The sequence below is a fragment of the Trichechus manatus genome, unplaced genomic scaffold (assembly GCF_000243295.1).
Source record: "Trichechus manatus latirostris isolate Lorelei unplaced genomic scaffold, TriManLat1.0 scaffold00015, whole genome shotgun sequence".
NCBI classification, from domain to species: domain Eukaryota; kingdom Metazoa; phylum Chordata; class Mammalia; order Sirenia; family Trichechidae; genus Trichechus; species Trichechus manatus.
In genome coordinates, this window is record NW_004443951.1 from 11,676,790 (window position 1) to 11,701,539 (window position 24,750).

At 46.4% G+C, this 24,750-nt stretch overlaps 1 protein-coding gene across 2 annotated transcripts; it reads right to left on the minus strand.

Annotated features, from left to right (window-relative positions):
* Positions 1–641: 641 nt before the first annotated feature.
* KIF2C (kinesin family member 2C) lies at positions 642–17,851 on the minus strand. 2 transcript variants are annotated; one of them, XM_023726995.1, is made up of 20 exons: positions 17,769–17,850; positions 13,547–13,648; positions 13,334–13,382; positions 11,375–11,497; positions 9,996–10,118; positions 9,331–9,431; positions 8,607–8,702; positions 8,118–8,172; positions 7,869–8,031; positions 6,690–6,780; positions 6,403–6,466; positions 6,234–6,325; positions 5,352–5,494; positions 4,301–4,505; positions 4,081–4,191; positions 3,151–3,218; positions 2,669–2,774; positions 2,458–2,571; positions 887–1,010; positions 642–737 (listed from the first exon to the last, which is right to left on the minus strand). In XM_023726995.1, the coding sequence occupies exons 1-20, from the start codon at positions 17,826–17,828 to the stop codon at positions 655–657; spliced, it is 2,073 nt and encodes a 690-aa protein (XP_023582763.1). In that variant the 5' UTR covers positions 17,829–17,850; the 3' UTR covers positions 642–654. The 2 variants fall into 2 exon arrangements, with proteins under 2 accessions (XP_023582763.1, XP_023582764.1); XM_023726996.1 differs by lacking the exon at positions 9,996–10,118 and having other exon boundaries at positions 17,769–17,851.
* Between the last annotated feature and the right edge of the window lie 6,899 nt (positions 17,852–24,750).

Genomic DNA, 24,750 nt, shown 5'->3' on the forward strand with positions numbered 1-24,750 from the left:
TCTTTATTGTTAGACACGTGTATAATAAACACATAAAACAGGAAACAGCAGGGATCCTCTTGGCCTCAAAAAACAAGGAAGAAAGAGGTCCCGGAAGGTTTTTTTAAAGTACAAGACTATCAGTGCCCGGACCAAGGGTGTGGAAGGCAGGCCAGAGATGGCAGAGAGCAGGACTAAAGGCTCCTTCTCTCTCCCCAGAGCCAGGACAACCCCAGGGAGGCCTCCACCAGCAGCCAGTCCATGCAGACAGAATGCTGCCCAAGGGAAAACTCTACATCAGAAAGCTTCCCCCTCTTGATAGAAAGGAAAGGCAACACACAGGGATGAAAAAAGCTCCCTCCTTCCACACAGGTTCCAGGCGCTGTGTTCCAACTGGAGCAATAGGAATGAGCTGACCAGGCAAGGCCACAGCAGGGCATTTACAATTGCTCCCACAAGGGCTGCAGTGGAGAAAAAGGAAAATACTGTCCCATGTCATAGCTCTGACCCCCTCCCCAGCTGCCCTGGGCCCAGATGCTCGCATGTTTGGCATTTACCAAAGCCTGTCCCAGCTCAGACCCTGAGTAGACCCACCAGGTGCCTAGAGTCTGCTGGGGAGGGGTGGGAAGGGGAAGAGGCTGGGAGTGAAACCAAACAGATCTTTATTTGCAGTCATCACTGGGGCCGTTTCTTGCTGCTTATTTGTTTGCTGGCCTGCTCTTCCAGCTGCATGGCCAGGCGCAAGGCCTTGATGACATCTGGAAGGAAGGGGTCATGGTGCACATGGGGTTAGTGGAGTCTCAGAGGCCCCCCATTCACTCAGGGCAGAGCTGCCAACACCTGCAGTTGTCTAGGAGCCAGCAGACGATACCACCCTCCAACTGTACCCCCATCCAGCCAAACCCACCTTGCAGGGCTGAGAAGTGCTTGGCTTGCTTGGCCAGGGCAGATTCCGCTTTGTTCACAAAGGTCTCCAGGTCGTAGTCTGGCTGCTCGGTCATCTCGGAGAGCTCAAGCCAGTCTGGCCCTTGCTGCAACATACAGGGAGAAGGACTGAGTCAGTTCAATAATGACCCAGCCAATTTAGCAACCATTCCTGGGGCCCTACCTTATATAAGCAATGAAGATGTCTACATAAGACAGCCACATCCTGCCTCCTGACCACCTCCCAGGAAGTCCTCAAACTTGAATCCATCCTCTTCCTCACCCCAAACTTGTCCCCTAGGTCAAATGAATGACATCATCTGTTCTGATACCCAAGCCAGAAATCTGAGTGACAGCTTTATTCTTTCACCCTACGTATCACCAAATCCTGCCAGTTCCATCCCAGAAACAGCTCCTAAATCTCATACCCTCACCCCAATCCCATGGCCAAGGCCACACCTCAGTCTAGACACGTACGTCTTTCTTGAACTGTTCCAACAACCTCTTAACTGCTCTCCCTGCTTCCACTGTTGCTCTCCCCAAGACTCTAAACCAGGCCCCACACCGTGGCCAGTGATATGTCTAATACTCTGATATGACCATGTCACCACTCTGTTTAACTCCCTTCAAAGGCTTCCCCCTGCCCTCACAATGAAGTCCAGGTCTTTGGTTAAGATCTACAGGACGCTTTAACATCAGGTCCCTGCTGACCTGTGCACAGCCTTAATTCTACTCACACCTTGTGCTCTGACCATAGACAACCTCTCAGTCGTCCCCAAAGTGCCATGTCCTTTCAAACGTCTGTACCCCTGAGCACTCCAGGAAGGGGAGGATGTGCCTATGCACTTATCCTTCATGTTTCTTCCTCAGCTATAAGTGCCACAGGCTCTTCATTTTCACACCTCTCCCCACCACCTGTTCTTCGAAGCAGGGATCACAGAAGCAGTAGGATCTACCGCTTACTAAACACTGCCCACATGCTGGGCCCTGTGCTGACTGCTTTAGAAGCATATCACTTAATCCTCAACCATCTTGTCTCACCCATTTTAGAGATGAAGAAATTGAGGTCCAGTGAGGCTGAATGACTTTCCCAAAGAAATCAGCTTGTAAATAGAAACATCAGAATTTTATCTCAAGTCTTAATTTAGGGCTTACTACTCATACTTGATGTTTTTGGTCCTTTGTCTCTACACAGGAGCTGACATATAGAAGGTACTCAGTGAACATTCACTGAATAAACAAAATGAGGTCCCTGCATATGAATCACCTTCCAAACTCAGTCAGGAACATGGAGGAGAGACTAGCTCTGGCTAGGTGGATGCAGGAAGTCTTGTGTGCCAGACTGGAGAAGACGGTGTGGTGATTAGCTACCCCAGAAGAACAGCTAGGTGGAGAACTAAGGAAAACTAGGGTAGAGAGCTGCCTCTTGCCATTCTGACCCAAAGACTGTGGAGCAAAGCCCAGGTATGTTCAAGGAATGGTGCTGAGCACTGCACAGCACCTGTGCTAGGGATGGCTGGCCAGTCCCTCCCAGGCCAGGGGCCATGTTCCCACCTGGGTAATCTCCTTGAGCTCTTCCACGGCCCTGTCCTCTAGCTCCCTGATCTGAGTCATGGCTTCATTAAAGCTGGACATCTGAGAAGACAGTTCCTCCTCTTCCCTGGAGAACTAAGGGGGCCAAAAGGAGAGACACAACAGTTGTGGCTGAGTTCCCACCTCAGCAAGCCACACTGCTGCCTTGCCTGGCCCCACTCTGCCCCCTTACATTGCCTTCAATCAGGGCCCCATTAGAGCTGACTTCCGTCTCTTCTGTTTCCATCTGAGTTGGCTGTTCCCCACTGGGCCCACTGTGCGGGCTCAGCTCCTTGACCCTGAAGAAACAAGAAGGTTTCAAGTCCCACAACAGCCTCCCTGGCACGCAGCGAGCGCAGCACCACTCAGTCAGGCTGCGAGGTTTGGGGCTCTGAGGCGATGCAGTCGCAGTTTTGCCTTCAGCCCAGAGAGGTGGAATAAACTGAAGCTGGGCTGGAAAAGAACTTCATGCACTGCTGACTCCTCCACCAAGGCCTGAGGGGATCTGTGACAGACCTTCTAGCATTATGTCTGAAGCCTCAAGCCTCAGATGTAAGCCTGTGCGTACCTTGCTTACTGGGTAATCCATCCCTGCCTCCCTCCATCTCTTGTTATTGCCATTCCTTCCCCCTGTACTGACCCCTTGCGATCCCACATGGCTGTAGGTACTAGTACCTGTCTGCGTATCTTAGGGTGTTTAAAGTATATTCACAGGAGCTTATGCCTGGTGAGATCATGGCAATCTGTAAGAGAAGCAGTGGGTGGTTAAGGGTTGAGGATCACAGGGTAAGGGCACTAGACAGTCTGCTACTGGAATGGCCACCAAGAGTAGTCTCTTCAAACTGCTGATACCCTCATTAAGCTCCCACTCTGTGCTGGGCAACTTGCCCCATGGGCATCGCAAATTAAGGCATCTTAAAAAATGTTTCCCTACCTTTAAAGGCTTATCTGATTACCTCATACTTTTTTATTTCTTTACAGAGACATTCATGCGACCAAGGTCATATCTCAAGGATCTATGGCTCCTGATGGAACCTACAGTTCACCCAAGCCATGAGAGAACAGTTTAGAGCTTTGTTAAGAAAACTCCACCTTCGTCATGCAAAGCCCCTACCAGGAGGCAGGGGAGAGGATATTCCCTGGAGGGGAGGGATGACTGAGTGTTAAGAGCAGACTTTAACTAGAAGAGATTAGGGATAAAATAGGGAAGGAGATGAAAGTCATTCAAAGCCATAGCAGCCCCATGCTCCAGCCAGTGAACCCCAGGGAAGCCAGGAGGAGACAAGGTCTTCCCTTTCCTGCTTACTCAAAGGTCCTTCTGAATTCGGGAGCCCCCGCTTTTCAGCAGGTAGGGGAGGAACGGCCTCCCACAAACCAAGAGCTGCACCTACTTATAGTAAAGGCAGCAGATCCTTTTCTTCCTGCTTGTGCAGGTAGCGAGGAGGCTAGTGCTGAAGAGCAGGGTGTAGAAGTCTAGATACATTAGAGCCTCGAAACCCAGGGAGCTCAGGGTACTGAGCTTCCTGCAGAGGGACAGGATTAAATGTCTCCTTGGAAAGCAACTGCTTCCTCCTACATCACTGCCTCCAAAGTGAGTCTACTCACCATGCAGGTCCTTGAGTTCTCCCCAATAAAGGAGTCCCTCAGCACCTGTGTCAGCTTGCTCTCCCGGAATGGGGTGTGAGCCTTGTTCTGTCCCAGGGCCCTGATGCACTCCTGTGGAGCAGCAGAAGCAATTGAGGTCTGTTCTTTCCTCTCGCCCTGCCAACTCCCTCCATCAACCAGCAGCCCTCCTGGCCAGCCACCTGGAGTTAGTCCCCGTTACCTTCAGGGCCAGGAGACTCTTGTTGATTTCTGCACCCTCCATGCGGGTCTGCCGGTCAGCACTGGAAGTGTCTGCACCTCGCTCATTCCCTGCTAAATCCACCAAAGAGAACTTGCCATGCACTCTCCCTTTGGCTCGAAGAAGAATCTGGAAGCAGGCGTGGGAGCGGGAAGAGTTGGAATTGGCAAATGTCTGCCCAGAAGTCCTGTGACAAAGGAGGGCAAAGGAAGGTGATGAGCTTCTGGGGTCACCAGCCACCATGGCACCCCAGAGTCTAAGCTACCCCAATCCACAGCAGTGAGTTCTCTGGTAAGGAAGGGACACAGGTCAGGACTCCAAGACACCAGGTGTCTTCCTGATGCAGACTTCTTTTGTGCCTTCCCTAGGCAGCAGTTGTCCCCCAGCTCTGGACCAAATACATTTTCCTAGTGGCTAAAGAAAAACTGGATCCTGTGCTAGGGCCTTGGTCAGACCTTGGGGCCCATAAGGATCCGGGAAGGATGAGTTGCCCCTGCTGCAGGGAAGGAGGGGCTTTCGTGAACCACTTACCAGAACTTGAGGGCCCTGCAGAGGGCAGCCTCCTTCGTGGGCCTCCACAAGCTGCCCAGCCCAAGCTGGCTCCATCATCACAGTGGGCCACCATGGCTAGGTCCCTAGCAGAAAAGCACTTCCCTACCTCTGTACGGAGGAGTTATGGCCCTATTACTTCTAGTCTAGAATAGACCCAGAGCTCCAGTTTCCCACCAACAAGAGGAGAGAGAACAGCAAGAAACCCAGAGAAGCCAGGAAGAATGCCTTTGATGCCTTTGAGGTAACAGCCTGGGAAGAAAGCCTGTCTTGGTTAGACTTAGGATGCATAGACATGCTCCTCATGAGCCTCTGGCCCTGGGTCATCTGCCCTGCAGACATCCCTTAAAGCAGAGGCCTTCACAGCCCACACCAAGCTGGTGGGAAGGGGTGCTCTGTGGAAATGGCAGTGGGCTCAGAGCCAGTCTCCACCACCTGAACTGGGCATTAGAAGGTTGCCCCTTCCCCTTGCCACAACTCTGACCTGCAGGCACTGCCTGTGTCGATCATCTTGATGACGTCATCAGCACAGTTAACCAGGTGCTCCTGCAGTCCCACCACCTGCACCTGCTGCTTGCCATCCTCCAGCACACGCAGCTTGGCCTTCTTGTTGAGCAGGTCGAACAGCTGTGCCAGCAAGGGGCGTGAGGCTGAGGGTCAGGCGCCCGGGCACCCCACCTGACGCCTCCCTCCTTCAAGCCTGCCCCACTTAGACAAGGGCTGGCAGTGGGAAAGGCAGAGAGTATACTACCAGGTAGATGGCAGATTAGCAGAGGGTCATACACCTGGGATCTGAACCAGGCTGCCTCCCTTTGATGCGACTCTGCTGCTTTACCAGCTGTTAAGAGCCTGGGCAAGTTACCTGACACTCTAGGCCTGTTTCTCATTTGAGAAATAGCGATGATAATCTCTACCTCATGGGGACATTGTGAAGATTAATTGGGTTGAGACGAGTACCTAAAATAGTGCTTAGCTTATATTACTAATAATAAACATTAGCTCTTATCATCTAGATCCCTCTCTGGGGAAGGCAACTCTGTAAAGCATAGACAGAGGCAGAGAGACAGTATGAATGTGTGCAAGGAGGCAAAGAAGAGAAAAAGTCAGGAGGAAGGTGGGTTGGGAGGACAGGGCACACATAAGGCAAAACTTCCACCTGAGAGGGAGCCCTGCCATCCTTGCTGAGCTTGGGTCCACCATCAGAGGAACCTCCCACACATGCCAGGACAAAGTGATCTGTCAAAGGCTTGAGCCTGTATAACTCTTGGCCAGCAGGCTGCTTGGCTTCTGTAACTTCCAGCTGCCTCAAGGTTTTAGAAATTTCAGGGGCCCCGACAGCAGAGACAGAGGGCTTCCTGCCAGCTACCTTCCCATTGTAGATCTCAAAGAATGTCACATAGACTTCCAGGCCCAGTTTCCGGTAACGGGGCTGATTCTTCAGGAGGAAGACGTCCTGGGCTGTGGGAAAGAGCCTGGATAAGTAAGCTACCTGCCTTTCTGTGCCCAGCCCAACCGCAGCAGAACACACTACTTACAGGCCATCGCGTAGATCCCTTTGGATGCATTCTGGGCTTTCCCTGAGAGGTCTCCACCCATAGTCTACAAAGGAAGGGGCAGAAGACTGCGTGAACGGCTCTTGGTCGAGGCCAGAGCACACTGGCTGCATCACCACAGAGGGCCTCACCACATCCAGGAGGATGGACATGCAAAGGGCCTTCCCTGTATCTGGCATGGTGAGAGTATTTGGTGATGGGCATCTGTACTGGAGGGACTCGGTGTTATACCCTGGGCAGGCTCTCTCCCTGCCACCCAGAATACTCACATGTGTCTTGCCACTTCCTGTTTGGCCATATGCAAAACAGGTTGCTTTTCCACCTTCAAAGATTGTCTGTACCAGTGGTCTTGCTGTGAACCTAGGAGAAAGGATGGGGAAGGATGTTTATATCTCTCCCCAAAATGTGCTCCTTGGAACATGTTCCTGCTGCCCTTCCACGGCAGAACTCCCAGAGTCCTCAAGTCCTCCTTCTTTCTAAGCACTGGCACTCCTCTCCTGCCTCAGTGGTTTTTGAGCAATGTGCAAAGTGGTCCCACCTGACTCCAGCCTCACATACAACTCTCAAATACTCTTAGCCAACTGGGAGGCCTGGACAGAACTGCCAGAAGCTGAAAGCCCACATGCTAAGCTATCCAGCCCCTCCTCTGATACTAGAGACACAAGATGAAAACCTGGGCTTAGCAGCTGACATCCAGCAAATGTGCACTACAAAGATGAGGGGAAACCCTCTAAAGTAGGGGCTTAAGACATTTTAGGCTTTGTAGGACACATAGATCTCTGTCACACCTTCTTTTTTTTTTTTTTTACAACCCTTTAAAAATGTAAAAACTATTCTTGGTTTGAGAGCCATACAAAAAGGGGCTGCAGATGTGTTCTATGGGCCATAGTTTGCTGACCTCTGCTCAACAGAACCTTCTGTGATGACAGAAATGCTCAAATCCATGCTGTCCAATATTAGCCACTGCCACATGTGTCCATCGAGCACTTGAAATGTGCTAGTGTAACTGAGGAACTGATTTTTTAATTTTATTTAACTTTAGATTTAAATAGCCACATGTGGCTAGTGGGTGCCATATTGAACAGAGCAGTTCTAGAATTTCCTGTGTCTGCTAAGTCATGTTGGGATGGCTGCATGATAAGACACTGGAAGAACCCCTGGAGCCTGCCCAGCCCAGCCTCAGAGAGTACGATGGGCAATACCTCACTTGTGATCCACTCGAGGATGGGCCACTAAAGCTGCAAAATGGGATGTGGCAGGCCCAAAAGGGGCCCTTCCCAGTGCTAGGAGCCAGAGCTGGCTCTATGTGATGGATGACCAAGGAAAACACCAGAGGGGATCAGAAAGGCCCTCAGAGTTCAGCATGTCTGTGAGACTGTTATCACAATGCCCCACACATCAAAAAGAAGAGGGTAAAATGTGAGGGGCAGGGGAGATAAGGGACTAACCTGTACACAACTTCATTCGAAGCAGTTTCATCAAATGCAAAGTCAAAGCAGAATGCCTGGTTCTCCAGATACTTTGTTAAGTCCACTTTTAATTTGGGCTCATGTACCAAGAGGAGACATTTGCTAGGAACGGAAATGACATCAATTTCTTTCTTGGCCAATTCTGCAGAAAGAGAGTATTTCAGGGGGTGCTCCTGGACACAGAGGAACACTTAGTCAGTCCTAAGCCCCTGACCTAACAGAGCTTACCTTGTTTATTCAGCGGGCGTTTCCTAACACAGACACATATCCTGTGCTCTTCGATCTTAGAGAGGATGAGAGAAGACAGTCAACCAGAAAGGGTCAAAGCAGTGTCAAAAGAAAACTTGTCCAGAGCCGCTGCCCCTCCGGTCCCATATCTGGCCCAGTCAGGGGCCAGGATCTAAGATTAGGACCCCGGCTTCCCTCATTAGCTACTCCAGAGCAAAATTAGGTGGCACTGAGTGTTCTTCCCAGTTTTCTCACTCTGCTGCTTATAGGAGGTTTCAGCACTACTTTCATGCTTATTAGGAAGAATCTGGCCAACCTACGATAGCTGAGGGGAGAGGGGGGCGCACAGCTGGTAAAGATAGGACCCTCCCATCTGGCCCTCACTAGCTCCAGCTCACCAAAGGGTATTAAAAAACTTCAAGGGTGCGTAAAGATTCCTGGAATGCTCTCACTCCCTTAGAGAGGTAGAAGTCCTTTGGATTTACTTACAGGATCAGTCATAGTAAGTGGATGACATTCCAAATTAGCCCGAAATTCTTTAATCATCCTGGCAAATTCCCAGTTTGGAAAGCTGTTGTCATACTCCTGTTTGGGACAAGAGCAAAAAAGGACTGACTGTTAAGATGTAAGTGCTCTCAGACCTCAGTGCTAAAGGCAGCAACTCCAGTTCTTTGTGTGCTCACAGCCCTTCAGAGCTGACAAAGCTCCCATACAATCTCACTTCCTCCCATCCTGGCTCTAGGCTAAGAACCCAGGAACAGAACCCTGGGGAACAGAGATAGGTAGGGGGGCCTAGGCATGCATCAAACCACCCTAGGAACTGGGGCCAGGGCCACTATCCCACCTCTTAGGAGGCCAACAGCTGTCTGGGCTTCCTCAGAACAATTATGCCAATTTGGAGGAAATGCTCCAAACTGGAACTCCATTGCAGCACCCCCTCCCCACATACACACGATTAGGGGGTGGGGGAGGGGGGAGCAGGCAACTCTGCCCAGCGGCCCTCTGGCCATTGTACTATGTGATGGGGTTGCCTAATGGACAACCAGCATTAAATATTTTTCATTTGAGTGCCTTCAGAAAAACCAGTTAAACTTCCTGGATATCAGAACTGGAGCCTCAGAAGTGCTGGGGCCCAACTGTATCTGCTATCTGTTAGAATTCAGTTAAGGACGCCTGTCCAAAAACCCTTGCCCTAGTCTCCCAAGGAAAGTACCTGAGCTCGCTTTATTCTCATTTCAGAGTTCTGGGCCCTCTTCTCTTCTCGTTTGTTCTTCATTTTTTCCATTTCCTTCACAAGACATGATTTCCTCCGAACTAGGGGGGAAAAAAAAAGGAAGCCCACTCTTTGCACCTGTCGAGGTCAGCCTGCTCTTGTGTTACTACTGAGACCTGGGCCTTTCCCAGGAAAAGGTGTTTTCTAGATCCTTGCTCTTAAATCACCATATGCAAGGCAAGGAAGAGATGTGACCCTTGGGGTGGACAAGTCCACAAAGTAATAACTTGGCTAATATGAGGTCAGAGTAGCAATAACTTCAGCCCTATGCCTTGGTGGCTGTTTTCTCAACAACCGTAGAGAGACAAGACAGACCCTGCTTGGTCTTGATGGCCATCCTCAGCTGTTCTTGAAGCTTTGGTGAAGAGCATAGCTGTGGCAACACCTCAACCACGTCAGAAGGCTTCTACCATGCTGTCAGGAGGGGATCACCTCTTGTGAAACCCTCTTGGGGTCACTGATTCCATGACCACAGGGAAACATACACGCCCCTCTATGACCAAGAGGGTTTGAACTCGGGTGCAGAGGCAGGCCAGGTTTGGGGCAGAATGTTAACCACCTATCCTATACTAGGAGTAGGACAGCAGACAGCTCAGCATGTCTACCTGAGTTCACAGGGTTTGCACAAGAGCTGCCTCGGATGGAATGGACTTGCTCTTCCACCTCCTCGCTGACCATCGTCAATGGTATTTCAGCCACTGCAGGGCAGGAGGGCCTAGGGGGGCGGGCTGTGGGGAAACAAGAGTCACCAGAGAAGCAGGCAGGCATTCTGCAGCTGTGCTCACTATGACCTAGCAGTTTGTGAGCCAGGAGAAGGGCTGCTGGCTGCTGACTGCCAGCTCAGCAAGCACTCGGGCTCTTACAGTATGAGCAGAGCTGGGCTTTTCCCTTCAACTCGCACACATGCTAAACGCAACCAGTCTCTCTGCAAGGGTTGGCTCCTGCGGTCATTAAAGAGCGTCAGTAGCTCAGTATGGGCTTCACCATGAAAGAAAAGCCTTTGAAGGCCTGAACTCTTCAGGTTTGACACAAGCATGGGTTCTCCGGCCAGGCAAGGCCTTTCTACCCACTTGGGGGAAAAGCCAGGCCTTTCTGACTTCTCCAAAGCCTCAGGAATCCAGGTGGTTAATAGGAGCAAAGACTGAAAAGTCAGGAATGACCAGGAACTTGGGTAATGACTAGCCATACTGATGCAACACAAAGGTACAATCTACGATGCCTCATTACTTCCCATCCCTGGCTGTGACCCTTTTGTTTATTTTCTTTTTTTTACAGCTGAATTTGATAAACATTAAGAGATAATGATTGTGTGTCTTATAAAATCTGCATCTACTTTATTTCTGTTAAGTTATAAGCAACTTACTTAATTTAGTTTAAAACACCTTTTATATAAAGTGCAGAAAGAGAAAAAAACTAATTTATGCTGTTAGAAGTCAGGATTGTAGTTATCCTTGGGGTCTAGAAGCTGGAAGAGGGCTTCAGGGAGACTTTTGGAGGGCTGGTAATGTTTTGTTTGAGCTGGGTGTTAGTTACATGAATGTATTCAATTTGTGAAAACTCATTGAGCTATACACTCAATGGGAGCCCTGCTGGCACACTGGTTAAGAAAGAGCTTGACTGCTAACCAAAAAGTCAGCATTTGAATCCACCAGTTGCTCCTTGGAAACCCTATGGGGCAGTTCTATTCTGTCCTGTAGGGTTGCTATGAGTTGGAATCAACTCAACGGCAACAGGTTTGGTTTTTTACGGTTTTATACACTCAATGATATGTGTACTCTTCTCTGTATACATACTGTTTCAAGAAAAAGTTAGGAAAAAAAAAAAAAAGAAATGATTTCCAGATAAGGGAGAAGTGTTTGTAGGACAGGGTTAGAAAAGTACCAAAGCTGGTGTGGGGTAGGAATCCTAGGATATTCCACAACAGGGCAATGTGTGAGGAGCCTGCTCCAGGTCCTCAAACAGGGAGAGCAGAGTCATTACTCACTGGGAACGGAAAGCTGCTTGCGGGAGTTTGCAGGCATGGGCAGCTCCACCTCCATATCATTCTCCTGAGTGGTGATGCGAACCTCTGATACTGTGGACATGCGAGTGGAGCGGCCACGAAGAGCTGAAGAACCGAGAGAGGAGCCAGTCAGGGCAGCATGATCAGAAGGGCCAATGGAGGGGTCAGGGACAACCCTCCAAGGTGCTACACAGAGTGAGATGGGTCCCGCTACCAGGAAAGGAGCCCACCAATTTCCCATTCTCTCCAGTCAAAGAATGGAAAAATTAGAAAGGTCAAGTACCAGCAACCTCAAAACTTAACTTGTCCATGTTCTGCAAACCTGGGAGCTCCTGAGGCAAGAACATTCCCCACAAGAGCATCTCTCTGAGTAAATGGAGAGACCTATAACCCATCTGAATAATTTTCAGTAGCAACAGACCTAATCCAAGTCCCTGAAAGCATTATTATTCTTGACAGCAGCAGCAACTACCATTTTACATATAGCCTTCCTATACTTGAAACAACCTAAGGTAAATATCAGCATTCCCATCTGATCAAAGGGGACATTAAAGCTCAGAGACATTAAGTAACTTGCCCAATGTTGCTCAACCAGTAAGCGGCAGAGCCAGAATATGAACCCAAGGCTGTCAGATTCCAAAATCTGGGCTTTTCCCACTACTCCAGGATGCTTTACAGAGCCAGGTGTGGCCACATCATCAAAAACCCATGGGGATCAGCTACACTGATTTTCTGGGATCTTAAAGAATGCTTAACCAAGAGAAACTGTTGAGTTAGTTATTCTTCAATTTTTATCTATTTCTACTCATCTATATATAGTTCATCTCCATTAATACAGAAACAATCAACTCATCACCTATAAAATACAAGTCAGAAATGTGGAAACAATACATAATGTAAGCAAACACTAAGTTGTAGCGAATTTCTAAGTCTTAGGGTTTAAGCTGAATGTCTGGCCTATATGTGTCTTTTATAAAAAGCCTGAATTAACACATTTTTTTCTATTTCCCAAATTACTTGTAATCTTTTATTTCATTTCTACTGTTAGATAGCATGCACATTTATGAAGATTTTGTCCATTAAAAGGAACTGTAGCAATTTCCTGTGAGGACATATATGTGGAGTGGTACCACTACCATCCCCATCTTTCCTGCAGGCCCTAATAGTAGAGCCAGCAAAAGAGGGCTAGCACCACACCACTCAGGCCAAGCCCAAGCTAGGAATAGCTTGACCGTCTACCCTGGGCCCTCAGGAATCTGAAGCTCCAGAAAGTATTCACAAGGCCTCTGGGGTAGCTGGATCAGGTCAGGGTGGTAGTAACCCCAAGACCGGGTTAGACCGTGCAGGCTCACCGGCCTGCGAGGTACGGTTGGCTCTGAGTAATACGCTGGATTTCTTGGGCAGCTTCTGCCTACAGCCACCCCCTAAATCACAGTGTATTGTATCCAAAGTAGGTTTACTATGACTAATTATGCAGAGAAAGCCCAACCCTCTCACAGACCTGGAGGCATTGCCGTTATTTTGTCCATCCCAACCAGCTCTCCAAAGCACCATCAACTGTACCTCTAAACAGCCCAGACCTAGGTATCTGCTTTTTTCACAGCCTGCTCGCAAACCTCACTCCGAGGCAAACTTTTCCCTTGAGAATGCTGAGCCCTGAGGGAAGCATAGCCCAGCAACAGGCTCTGGAGTCTACAGGAAAGGCTTCTAGGCCAGTAAGCACACTCCCCAAATGCACCAGGGTCCCTGAAAGGTTGGTCTAAGAGCTGAAGTTCGATTCTTCCTCCCTGAGAAAGATGCTTGGAACAGAGGACAGAACGCAGCTCACATAGAAGCCACCTGCTAAACTGGAGCAATGAGTCTGCTTCACAGCTTCCACAGCTCTTCCACATCATTCCTGGCACAAACCCCATAGCAACAGGCCAGGAGAAATCCATTTACCTTCTTTAGGAGCAGGAATTTTGGAGGTGATTGATCTGCGTTTTTGTTTCTGAAAAACAAAGCAAACCACCACAATATATGGCTCTTCTCAATTCTTAAGGGCCCATGTACTTTGCTGATACAGCGCAGTCCCAGGAAACAAACCAGCAGGGAGCCAACAAACCAAGTGAGTCTTCTGGGGCCACTGGCTACAGCCAGATGACAGGCACCTACCTGGACCGTTACATTCTCCTGCAGGGGCAGATTGTTCTCAGGGCGTAAGGGAAGAAGCTGTAAGAGCTCTGGGTTTATTGCTGCCACATCATCAAAATCAATCTACAAGGAGCAAATACAAATTTCAGTGCAACACCATAGCTTGCTCAATCCAGATTCATCTCTTGCAAACAAGGTATTATGGTTTGAATCGTGTCCCTCAAAAATATGTGTTGTAAATCATAACCCCTATACCTATGGATGTAATCATATTTGGGAACAGGGTTTTCTTTGTTATGCTGGTGAGGCTATATCAGTGTAAGGTGTGTCTTAAGACAAACACTTTGAGACATAAAAAGAGCTGATCAGGCACAGAGAGAAACGGGGACAAATGGAGGAAAGACAGGTGCCATGTGGAGATATCCAAGGAGAAGCTTGAAGGATTTCCCCTCAAAGCGGACACAGCGAACCTTCCCCTAGAGCCTGACTGCAACTTCTAGCCTCCTAAACTATGAGAAAATAAATTTGTTTGTCAAAGCCACCCACTTCTGGTATTTCTGTGACAGCAGCACTAGGAAACTAAAACAAGGCTACCTCTAGATTCAGATTTTGCCAACTCTAACTTCCACTAAGCACTAATGGCTATAAAACAAATGTTTCTTTCTTAGTTGTGGTTTACCATCTAGATGGATATAGGTTTCTGATTTCCAAGCCAATGGTTGACGTCGGTGATGAGAATGAGGTGAACAGGAAGGCAAACAGACAGGCAAACAGTCAGGCAGTCCACAGTAGATCTAGGCCATCTGGCTCCCTACTGTTCTGCTGAGTCCTCCTGGGGTCCTGCTGGGCACAGCCCCTGGAGCACCTCTTGCTGGCTGACACAGAGGAAGAAACAAGTTCTAACTGTCCTGGTGAGAGTCAAAATGGAAGGCCCTACAGGATCTTATGGGCAGGGGCAAGTTCCCGACAGCTGATACCTAATCCTAAATCTACCTACATTTTCTACTGCGCCCAAAAACTTCCTCCCCAGCACAGCTTCCTGCTCATGCCTGTAATGAGATCACAATTCTAGGTTTACATCATCAGAGTCCTGTAGCCCTCTAGGAATAACTCAAGCTTCATCAGCATAACTCCATAGCAGGTTCAAACACATCAAATTAGTACCAACTTGGTCATCCGTATTTCAAAATGTGACAGCTAAAATGTACTCCAGGGTTAGTTCGGGCTTTCCCTCCCAGATATGCAACCTGTATTTATTAATTGGTTCATTCGAACATTTACTAGGCATGAGTAAGACACTAAGCAGTGCAGGGGAAAGGTAGTCAAAGATGAATTAAGACATAATCGCTCTTGCCTTGGGGAGCTCACATCAAATGAGGGAGAGAAATCTTACGCAAAAAGGGCCAGAAGCCAAAGCAGCGTGGGATAAGACGGAGAGGAAACAATCACCAAATGCAAAAGCTGGCAAATGGCTCAGTAACCATACTCTGTCCACATAACATCGACAGCTACGGACCTCTTCTATACATGTCTTCCCAATTTCCAACCCCCCAACTACAGAGAGCGTAAATGACACTGGAGACCAGAGTTCTAATCCTAGCTCTGACATTAACGGATTCTCACATTTATGATGTGAGATGATAGGCATTCGGGAGGAAGCAACAAGAGTAAAAGTATGAAAGCAGCAAGGCACTAGGCACATTCACAGAGTTGTGGGCTAACCTGTTTGTCCAGAACACAGGATATCTGAGAAGAAAAGTGTGAAATACAAAGAAAAACGTTGACTGGAGTCAGATTATGAAAAGGCTCTGGATGCCTCACTAAGAAATTTGGGCCTCATCCCAAAAGCAATATTTGAGCTGGGAATGAGAGACCTAATAAGAGCTATACTAGTAAACAGCAACAAAACTCACAAGGAACTGTTAGTAGCTGGTTGAAAAGAATTTTAGGATCCTCTTGATTCTTCAGGGGAAGTTGATGTAAAGTACTCAATCCTTTCATTTATTCCTCAAATATACCATCTGTCTTAGTTACCTAGTGCTGCTATAACAGAAATACTACCAGTGGATGGCTTTAACAAGAGAAATTTATTTCTTCACAGTAAAGTAGGCTAAAAGTCCAACTTCAGGGTGTCAGCTCCTGGGGAAGCCTTTCTCTCTCTGTTGGCCTTCTCATCAATCTTCCCCCAGACTAGGAGCTTCTCTGCACAGGGACCCCAGGTCCAAAGGATGTGCTCTGCTCCCGGTGCTGCTTTCTTGGTGGTATGAGGTCATCGTCACCCCACCCTCCACCCCCCTTGCTTCCCTTTCCTTTTATCTATTGTAAGATAAAAGGTGGTGCAGGCCACACTACAGAGAAAGTCCCTTTACACTGGATCAGGGATGTGACCTTAGTAAGGGTGTTACAATCCCACCCTAATCCTCTTTAACAAAAAATTTCAATCACAAAATGGAAGACAACCACACAATACTGGAAATCATGGCCTGAGTTGACACATATTTTGGGGGGACACAATTCAATCCATGATACTATCTAAATATAGTATTTGCATACCTGTCACAAGGTACTGTGCTAAACAAGCCCTTTACACATGTTATCTTGTTAAGTTCCACGAAAGAGCGACCAAGTTTGTCTTATTCACCTTTGTATCCCCAGGATGGAACACACTATCTGGCATTTTGGAATCAGGCCAAAAGGATTTGTTGAGTATTATCATCCTCACTGTACAGATACGGAAACTAAATTTCTAAGAGGGGAAAAAACTTGCTTGAGTAGTAGCAGAGCCAGAGAGAATCCAAGTTGTCATACTCCTAGTCTGGTGACCTTTCTACTACACCACAATGCCTCTAACACAGAAATGCCTCTCCTCTTCTTAAAACCCTTCCAATGTTCTCTACTGCCTACAGAATAAAACCTGAACATCTTAGACAAAAAGAAGGCTATGTGACAAAGGAGTGATGCTGCAACTGTAAGCCAAGGAATGTCTAAGGCTAACAGAATCTGGGAGAGACCAGAAAGGCTCTTTCCCTAGAGCCTTCGAGAGAACATGATCCTGCCAGCACCCTAAATTCAGATTACTAGCTTCCAGAATTGTAAGACAATAAATTTCTCTTCTTATAAACAAACAAACACAACAACAAACCACTAAAAATCTAAACATTTTAGTGCCAGAGATGAAGACCCTCCAGTCTTTTTTCAGCCTTTTTTGTTGCTGCCAAGAATCCTGAGCCCTCCGCTCCTGGGGACCAGCTTCAATACTAGTCTCACTGGGCCATCTTACTGCTTTCTTACACCCCAGCCCCCAAGTCTCCACCTATGAGCTGTTCTAGCACTCCTCATCTGTGCTATCCATCACAAGTTGCTTTCTGTTATTTTGTATTTCAGAAACATATTTTTGTCTCAACTGGATTATCTATTTTGCTCCCCAAACCAATATCACAGGTAGTGTGCAGTCAGAAGCTGACTTGGGTAAGCAAGGTTTTAGAATTCTGTGCAATTTTCTCTGTACAAATATACCAGAAGCTGTTGATTGCTTCAATTTAAAACAGGCCCCCAGAAGAACTAGATGGTAACTGGCTACCACTACCGACCTGTTCTAATCAGGGCCAGAATAGACAGGCCCTGGTGGAATAGGAGAAAAATGTGGGACAGAACCTCAAGTTCCCTAAAAAAAAATTAAAAAATACACCAGACTTACTAGACTAGTTGAGACCGGAGGACTCCCCGAGACTACTGTCCTGAGACACTCTTTAAACCTTGAACAGAAACTAAGCCCTGAGGTCACCTTGTAGCTAAATAACAGATTGGCTCACAAAATAATGAATATCACCCGTAAATACTGTGCTCCTTTAAAAAATCACCTGTAAGACCCAACATGCAACAATTACTTTAAAATAAAGATGAGAATGGAAACTAGATTAATGGAAACAGAACAACCAGAACGGAAATAATGAGAATGTTCACGCATTGTGAAGAATGTAACCAATGTAACTGAACACTTCATGTAGAAAATGTTGAATGGGAACATAAACTGCTGTGTGTAAACCTTCACCAAAAACACAATAAAATATTTAAAAAAAAAACAGGCCTGACTAAATGAAATCCCAGTGCATCCAAAGAGGACCAAGTTTAAGATTAGAGAAGGCAGCAAAGCATCAGAAACAAGGCTCTCACAGGTTCCATTTCCACACAGACTCTTTATGTAGGAAGATGTTAAATGCAGACGCCATCTCATAGAACCTACCTCTTTGCCCTTTGTGGCACCTCCTTCTGTCCATTCCACTGAAACACAGGATTTCTCCATGTTCACAGTCCTTACACTGGCACTGTGAATTAAACCTACAGTATGGAAAGGCCAGAGTTACCTATCTGTTCCCTGAGGGCTGGCACTTCATTTTTAGGATCCCAGAGACTCTCAATATGTGTTTACCTGAATTAAGAGGCAGCTGCCTTTCTTTCTTTTTAAACACTAAACCAAAACCAAACCCACTGCTGTCAAGTCGATTCCGACTCATAGCAACCCTACAGGACAGAGTAGAACTGCCCCATAGGGTTTCCAAGGCTGTTCATCTTTACCAAAGCCGACTGCCACATCTTTCTCCTGCGGAGCAGCTAGTGGGTTCGAACTGCCTTTTTTGGTTAGCAGCAGAGCGCTTTAACCACTGCGCCAACAGGGCTCCTTTTAAACACTAAAGAGACAAATAAACCTCCTGGAGGCTTCACCCATAGAACAGCATCCACAGTGAGATGGGCAGGGAGGGAACAGGTCTCAAAACCGAGCTTCATGGGATAAGGATTCACCTCCCACTCAAAAGAAAGCCTAGAGTAGGTGAAGGTATTTTGGGTAAAGGAGTCACTGTAATCCTTAGGTAAACTGTTGCTCAACACAGCACTAAGGCTAGCCCCCTTGGGTTTCCCTCACTCACTCCTGGCGGCACGTCTGATCATTCTTCTAACCACACGGGTATTGGACCTGCCAGAGCTGCGCAGCTGCTTAATCAAAAAAGAGAGGAGAGGATTGCAAGCTACTTAAGAGCAGAAATCTTGTCTGTATGGTTTACAGCAGAATTTCCAGCGCCTGACATACTGCAAGTGCGCAATATTTGTTGGCGAGGAGAAGGGTCAGGAAGTCCACTTCACTACACAAGCAGGGCTGTTTCAGGGGAGAATTTTGGAAGCGAGGTGAACCCAGCAGCCCTAATTTCTCTGGGAGATCCAATGACCGCGGAGAAGCCGCGCCCACTCCCGGAGGGTTGGGAGGGCACACAAGCCAGCGCTGAGGCTCCTAGCACGAGGTAGGGAATACCAATAGCCAGCGCAGAGACCGAGATCCTGAAGAGGATGCCTCAGGATCCTGCCATTTGGGGGCGGGACAGTAATGTCAGCCATCTCACCGCCCACAGGTCCCCTTGGCCTCAGGACCCCGCCCCTCACCGTTACTGCGTTGGATCTTGATGGCGAGACCGGGGAACAGTCGGTTCTGAATCGACGAGTCCATGGGCAGTTGACGGGTCAGCCGTGAAGAGAAACGCCAAGTACCAAAAACTATAACTCTTCCTAACCCCACGAAGTCTTAACGCCGCGTAAACCGCCGCAGTTTAAATCCCGCGCGCCAGCGTCTCTCGCAACGTCATCACGCCGTCGCCCGTCTCGCTTTCGCCAGCCAGCGGCGCCCTGCGGAGCCTTTTGGTATACGTAGTTTCTGGTCCTTCTTCCGGCGCCCGGGACCGCCCGTTCCCTTAGTCACTCGCCCGCGCGCTGTGTCTGCTGGGAGCTACGACAGCCATTGAGGTCCCCGGCTTCCGCTTCCCGGGTTTATACTCGTTCCTCCCGGTACGCCTGGGTTCCCTGAAGGCTTATGTATAGTGTTTTAGAGTGAGGGTGCTGGAGTCCTATAGACATGGATTCGAATTCCGGCTTTTTCAGCTACTAGCTAATTGACCTCGGACAAGTTTAGAAGCTTTACTCGGTTTTCTTTGCGCGAGGGGAGCACGTTACCTTCTTCGTTAAGTTATTGCGAGATTTAAATGAGGTGTATAAAGTGCCTGAAAGAAACAAATTCACCAAATATTTATTGTCTACGACGCACTAGGCATGGTGTAGGCCCTGGAGGTAGTGAACAAGACACAGTCCCTGCCCTCTGATCTAACATCTAGTATGAGCAGGGGACAAAAAGAAGTAACAAATAAATTGCTAATTGTGGTAGTGCTTTGAGGGAGACTGTGTGCTGGAGATAGAAAATAAGTAGGAACATACTTTAGATAAAGGGACCAGATTAATCTTTGAAGTAGTATTTAACCTGAGTCTGGAGAAAAACAAGGAGCCAGCCATGGCAAAATGGAGGCCAAGGAGGTGGAGAGCCTTCCAGACTATGTTCTGAGAACAGTATGTGCAAAGGCCCTGAGGCGAGAACTCAGGAAAAAACTCTTCTTTGAAAAACTGAAAGCCACTGTGGCTGGAAGCCTCGGTGAGGAGGAGAGCAGCATGAAATGACTTCTGTTTGCTTGAAATTTTCCATTAAGAAACAACTAAGAAGAGAAAGAAGTGAAGAGAGGTTGAGGATTTGAGAAACTAAGGTAAAAACAGAAATCCATGGAGAGAGAACGTGGTTGGGGACTAGCTGCGGGGAGAATGTGACTCCTCCAGAGTGGAAGAGGGTCCGGCACTTTGAGATGGGCGTCAGGCTGAGGCTGAGAGCTTTTGGTTGTGCTCACCCCTGCCCACACCCCCGCCCAAGACCCTGGGTAGATTGTTGCCTGTACCATTGCCACTGTGAGGTAGAAAACCAGTAGCACCATCCCAGTACTCAAGCCTGGCTAGGTTGGGCCAGATCAGTGGACACGAAATATTATCTTCTCACCTTCTCCTTCATATCCTAGGGTCTGGGCTTTAGCTCTTTCCCATCCCTATTACTGGCCAAGTTCACTGACAACTCCACAGTAAACTGAAGCCAAAGGGGAATACATCTGCAATAAAAGAAAAACAACAGATAAACTTACATTACATGAAGCAGGATTAATAGACCTAACAAGTCTAAAATAAGCCTGATAAATATTCTCAAAAGGTAAGGGAGGATATTGTTAACATAAGGCAGGAACAAGCAGAAAATCAGTGGGAAATACTGGGTTTGAAGGATGGTTATAGCCAAGATGAAATGGTAAGCAAAAGATGAGCGTGAGGATTCATCCAAAAGGCATCGAATAAAAACAAGGAAGATTGAAAACAAATGAGCCAGTTGTTTGTCACACACTGTTGGTGGCTAATCCAACAGCCATTCCTAACCCCCTTTTTTCTTACTCATCTCCACATTAGAACTGAAAAAACTAAATACTTGCTTTCCCAGACTCCCATGCAATTAGAATCAGCCATGTGATACAGTTCTGGCAAATGAGATATAAGGAGGGGTGTTCTGTGGGTTTTTGGGCAAGATAAGTTGTTTTTCAATAGACACTGAGGAAGCTTAGCTTGTGCCATCTCTTACCCTTTTTGGATGTCCTGTCTGGAGTTGTGACAGCCATCTTGTCATCATGAAGTAGGTGACAATCATTGGGTCAAAAAACCAACACACTTAGGACACCCAAATAGAAAGGCAGAAGAGACCAAGAGGGTTATTGATGGTTAAACAGTTGAACCTATGCCAGCAACGACCTATAGCTGACTTCTTATGTGAATACAAAACAAAATAAAGCAAAACAAAACATCTATTTCTTTAAGCAAACTTTATTCAAGTTTTCTCTTACCTGCAGCTGAAAACATTCCTAACTCATACTTTGTTAATTCAGTATACTGGGAAGAGCTACAAAATTGAGATTCATAGAAATGAGAGGAAAAAAAAAAGTTAAAGGTAGAAATAGTGAAAAAAGTCATCTAAAAATTTTTCTAAAAAGCTAGTTGTTTGAAAAGAGCCCTGGTGGCACAATGGTTAAGCGCTTGGCTCCTTACAGAAAGGCCTGTGGTTTGCACTCGACTGTTAACCTAAAGGTAGGGGGTTGGAACTCACCAGTGGCTTGGTGGGAGAAAAAACCTGGTGATCTGCTCCCATAAAGATTACATTGCTGTTAGGTGCCGTAGAGTTGGTTCCCACTCATAGTGACCCTATGTACAAGAGAACAAAACACTGCCCGGTCTTGCGCCATCCGCACAACTGTTGTTATGCTTGAGCCTATTGTTGCAACCACTTGTCAATCCATCTCATTGAGGGTCTTCCTCTTTTTCGCTAACCCTCTACTTTACCAAGCATGATGTCCTTCTCCAGGGACTGGTCCCTCCTGATAACATGTCCAAAGTATGTGAGGCGAATTCTTGCCATCCTTGCTTCTAAGGAGCATTCTGGCTATACTTCTTCCAAGACAGATTTGTTCATTTCTCTGGTAGCCTATAGTCTATTAAATATTCTTTGCCAACACCATAATTAAAAGGCATCAATTCTTCTCCTGTCTTATTTATTCATTGTCCAGATTTCGCATGCATACGAAACGATTGAAAACACCATGGCTTCCGTCAGGCGCACCTTAGTCCTTAAAGCGACATCATTGCTTTTTCACACTTTAAAGAGATCTTTTGTAGCAGATTTGTCCAGTGCAGTTGCATCATTTGATTTCTTGACTGCTGCTTCCATGGGTGTTGATTGTGGTTCCAAGTAAAATGAAATCCTTGACAACTTCAATATTTTCTCCGTTTATCATGATGTTGCTTATTGGTCCAGTTGTGAGGATTTTTGTTTTTATGTTAAGGTGTAATCCATACAAAGGCTGTAGTCTTTGATCTTCATCAGTAAGTGCTTCAAGTCCTCTTCGCTTTCAAGGTTGTGTTATTTGCATATCGCAGGTTGTTAATGAGTCTTCCTCCAAACCTGATGCTGCGTTCTTCTTCATATAGTCCAGCTTCTCTGATTATTTGCTCAGCATGCAGATTGAATACGGATGGTGAAGGGATACAACCCTGATGCACATCTTTCCTGACTTTAAACCACACAGTATCCCCTGGTTCTGTTCAAAAGACTGCCTCTTGGTCTATGTACAGATTTCTCATGAGCACAATAGTGTTCCAGAATTTCCATTCTTCATAATGTTATCCATAATTTGTTACGACCCACACAGTCGAATGCCTTTGCATAGTCAATAAAACACAGGTAAACATCTTTCTAGTATTCTCTGCTTTCAGCCAAGATCCATCTGACATCAGTGATAACCCTCGTTCCATGTCCTCTTCTGAATCTGGTTTGAATTTCTGGCAGGTCCCTGTCAATGTACTGCTGCAACCACTTTTGAATCATCTTCAGCAAAATTTTACTTGTGGGTGATATTAATGATATTGTTCAATATTTTCTGCATTCTGTTGGATCACGTTTCTTTGGAATGGGCACAAATGTGGATCTCTTCCAGTCAGTTGGCCAGGTAGCTTTCTTCCAAATTTCTTTGCATAGACGAGTGAGCGCTTCCAGCGCTACATCTGTTTGTTGAAGCATCTCAATTGGTATTCTGTCAATTCCTGGAGCTTTGTTTTTCACCAGTGTCTTCAGTGCAGCTTAGACTTCTTCCTTAAGTACCATCAGTTCTTGATCATATGCTGCCTCCTGAAATGGCTGAACGTCAACCTATTCTTTTTGGTACAGTGACTCTCTGTATTCCTTCCATTACATACAGCCTAGGAAACCTTATGGGGCAGTTCTACTCTGTCCTACAGGGTTGCTAGGAATTGGAATCGACTGGACAGCACACAACAACAATTGTTTGAATTTTAACAGTTGTTAAAATTTTAAATCTAATCAGCTAGACATACCCGGCAAGAGTGATAAAAATATGCAAATGAACAAAATACAGAATGAATAGGGGACATAAGCACAGATACAAATAGATTATAAATATAAAAAACTATTGCATGATTTTACACCAATAAATTTGAAAACCTAGACGAAATGGATAAAATAGAGACTGGATAGATAGTCCTTCACCACTCTTTTCCATTGCTTGAGTTATGGCTATTTATTTATGTCCTTCTTGGTACAGGAATGATTACCCCTAAATTGTACACTCTGATGACAGTGACTCAGTCTTATTTGCCTTCCTTTTTTTCATTCTTTTCTTTTTTTTTCTATCTCTCCATCTACCTACCTATTTCTGGAATACCCCGGTGCTAATCATGCTCCGCCGTTCATGACATTAGTGGCCTGTTTAAGTCTCCTGTCTTGCTTTATAGTTAGCAGCTATAACTCTTAACCACTGCACCACCAGGGTTCCTGTTATAACATTCGGGTAGGGAAATTTCTTTAATCTAGAAAACAAACTATAAAGTGAATATTGATGGATTCAGTATATTAAAGTTTAAAACTTCTGTATGATAAAAACTGACAGACTATGAGCAATACACGTAACTGTCAAAGGTTTAGTTTCAAAAATTAAAGCATAAGAACTCCTATAAGTAAGTAAAAGAGAAACAGTTTTTAAATGGGCAAAAGATCTGAATAGGAAGTTTTCAGAATAGCAAACTGGAATGCCAGTAAACATTAAAAGATGCTCACATCTATCTATCTTTAAAAAGCTTTCTTGTGACCATAAGACTCTGAATGTTAAGACATATTTTCTGTATTTAATTATTACTGCAATTATTTTTTGTACATGGGTGATCAAGATAACAAAAGAATTTTCAACCTAAAAGGTAAAATCTTACTGGGAATGCAGCTTTTGATGATACAGACAAGCTGTCTTATTTTTCAGTTGGCTCATGTAGAATGAGACAGAGTTCATCCATTAATTCTCCTATTTTTTGTTTGTGTGAATGAAAGATCTGAGAAACCTTGTTCATATAAATATGTGGGAACTGGAGTTTTTATAGCAATGTCACTATACTGTCCCTTTGTTTAGCATCCCAGAGGTTTTTATATGCCAGGCACAGTGGTGTGCTCAACCAATGGAATATTATACAGCAGATAATATGGCTGAATTGGAACCAGATCTATAGACATCAACAGAAATAAATCTTGAAAACATAAATGTTGAATGAAAAAAGCAAGTTGTAGAAGTATGGATAAGGTATGATATTATTTAACCAGTAACCAGTTGCCATCAAGTAGATTCCAACTCATGGTGATTCCATGTGCTCCAAAGCATTTCCAATGGCTGGGATCTTTCTGAAGTAGATTGCCAGGCGTTTCTTCCAAGGTGCCTCAGGGTTGATTTGAACCACCAACCTTTTGGTTAGTAGCTGAGCACTTAACTGTGCCACCC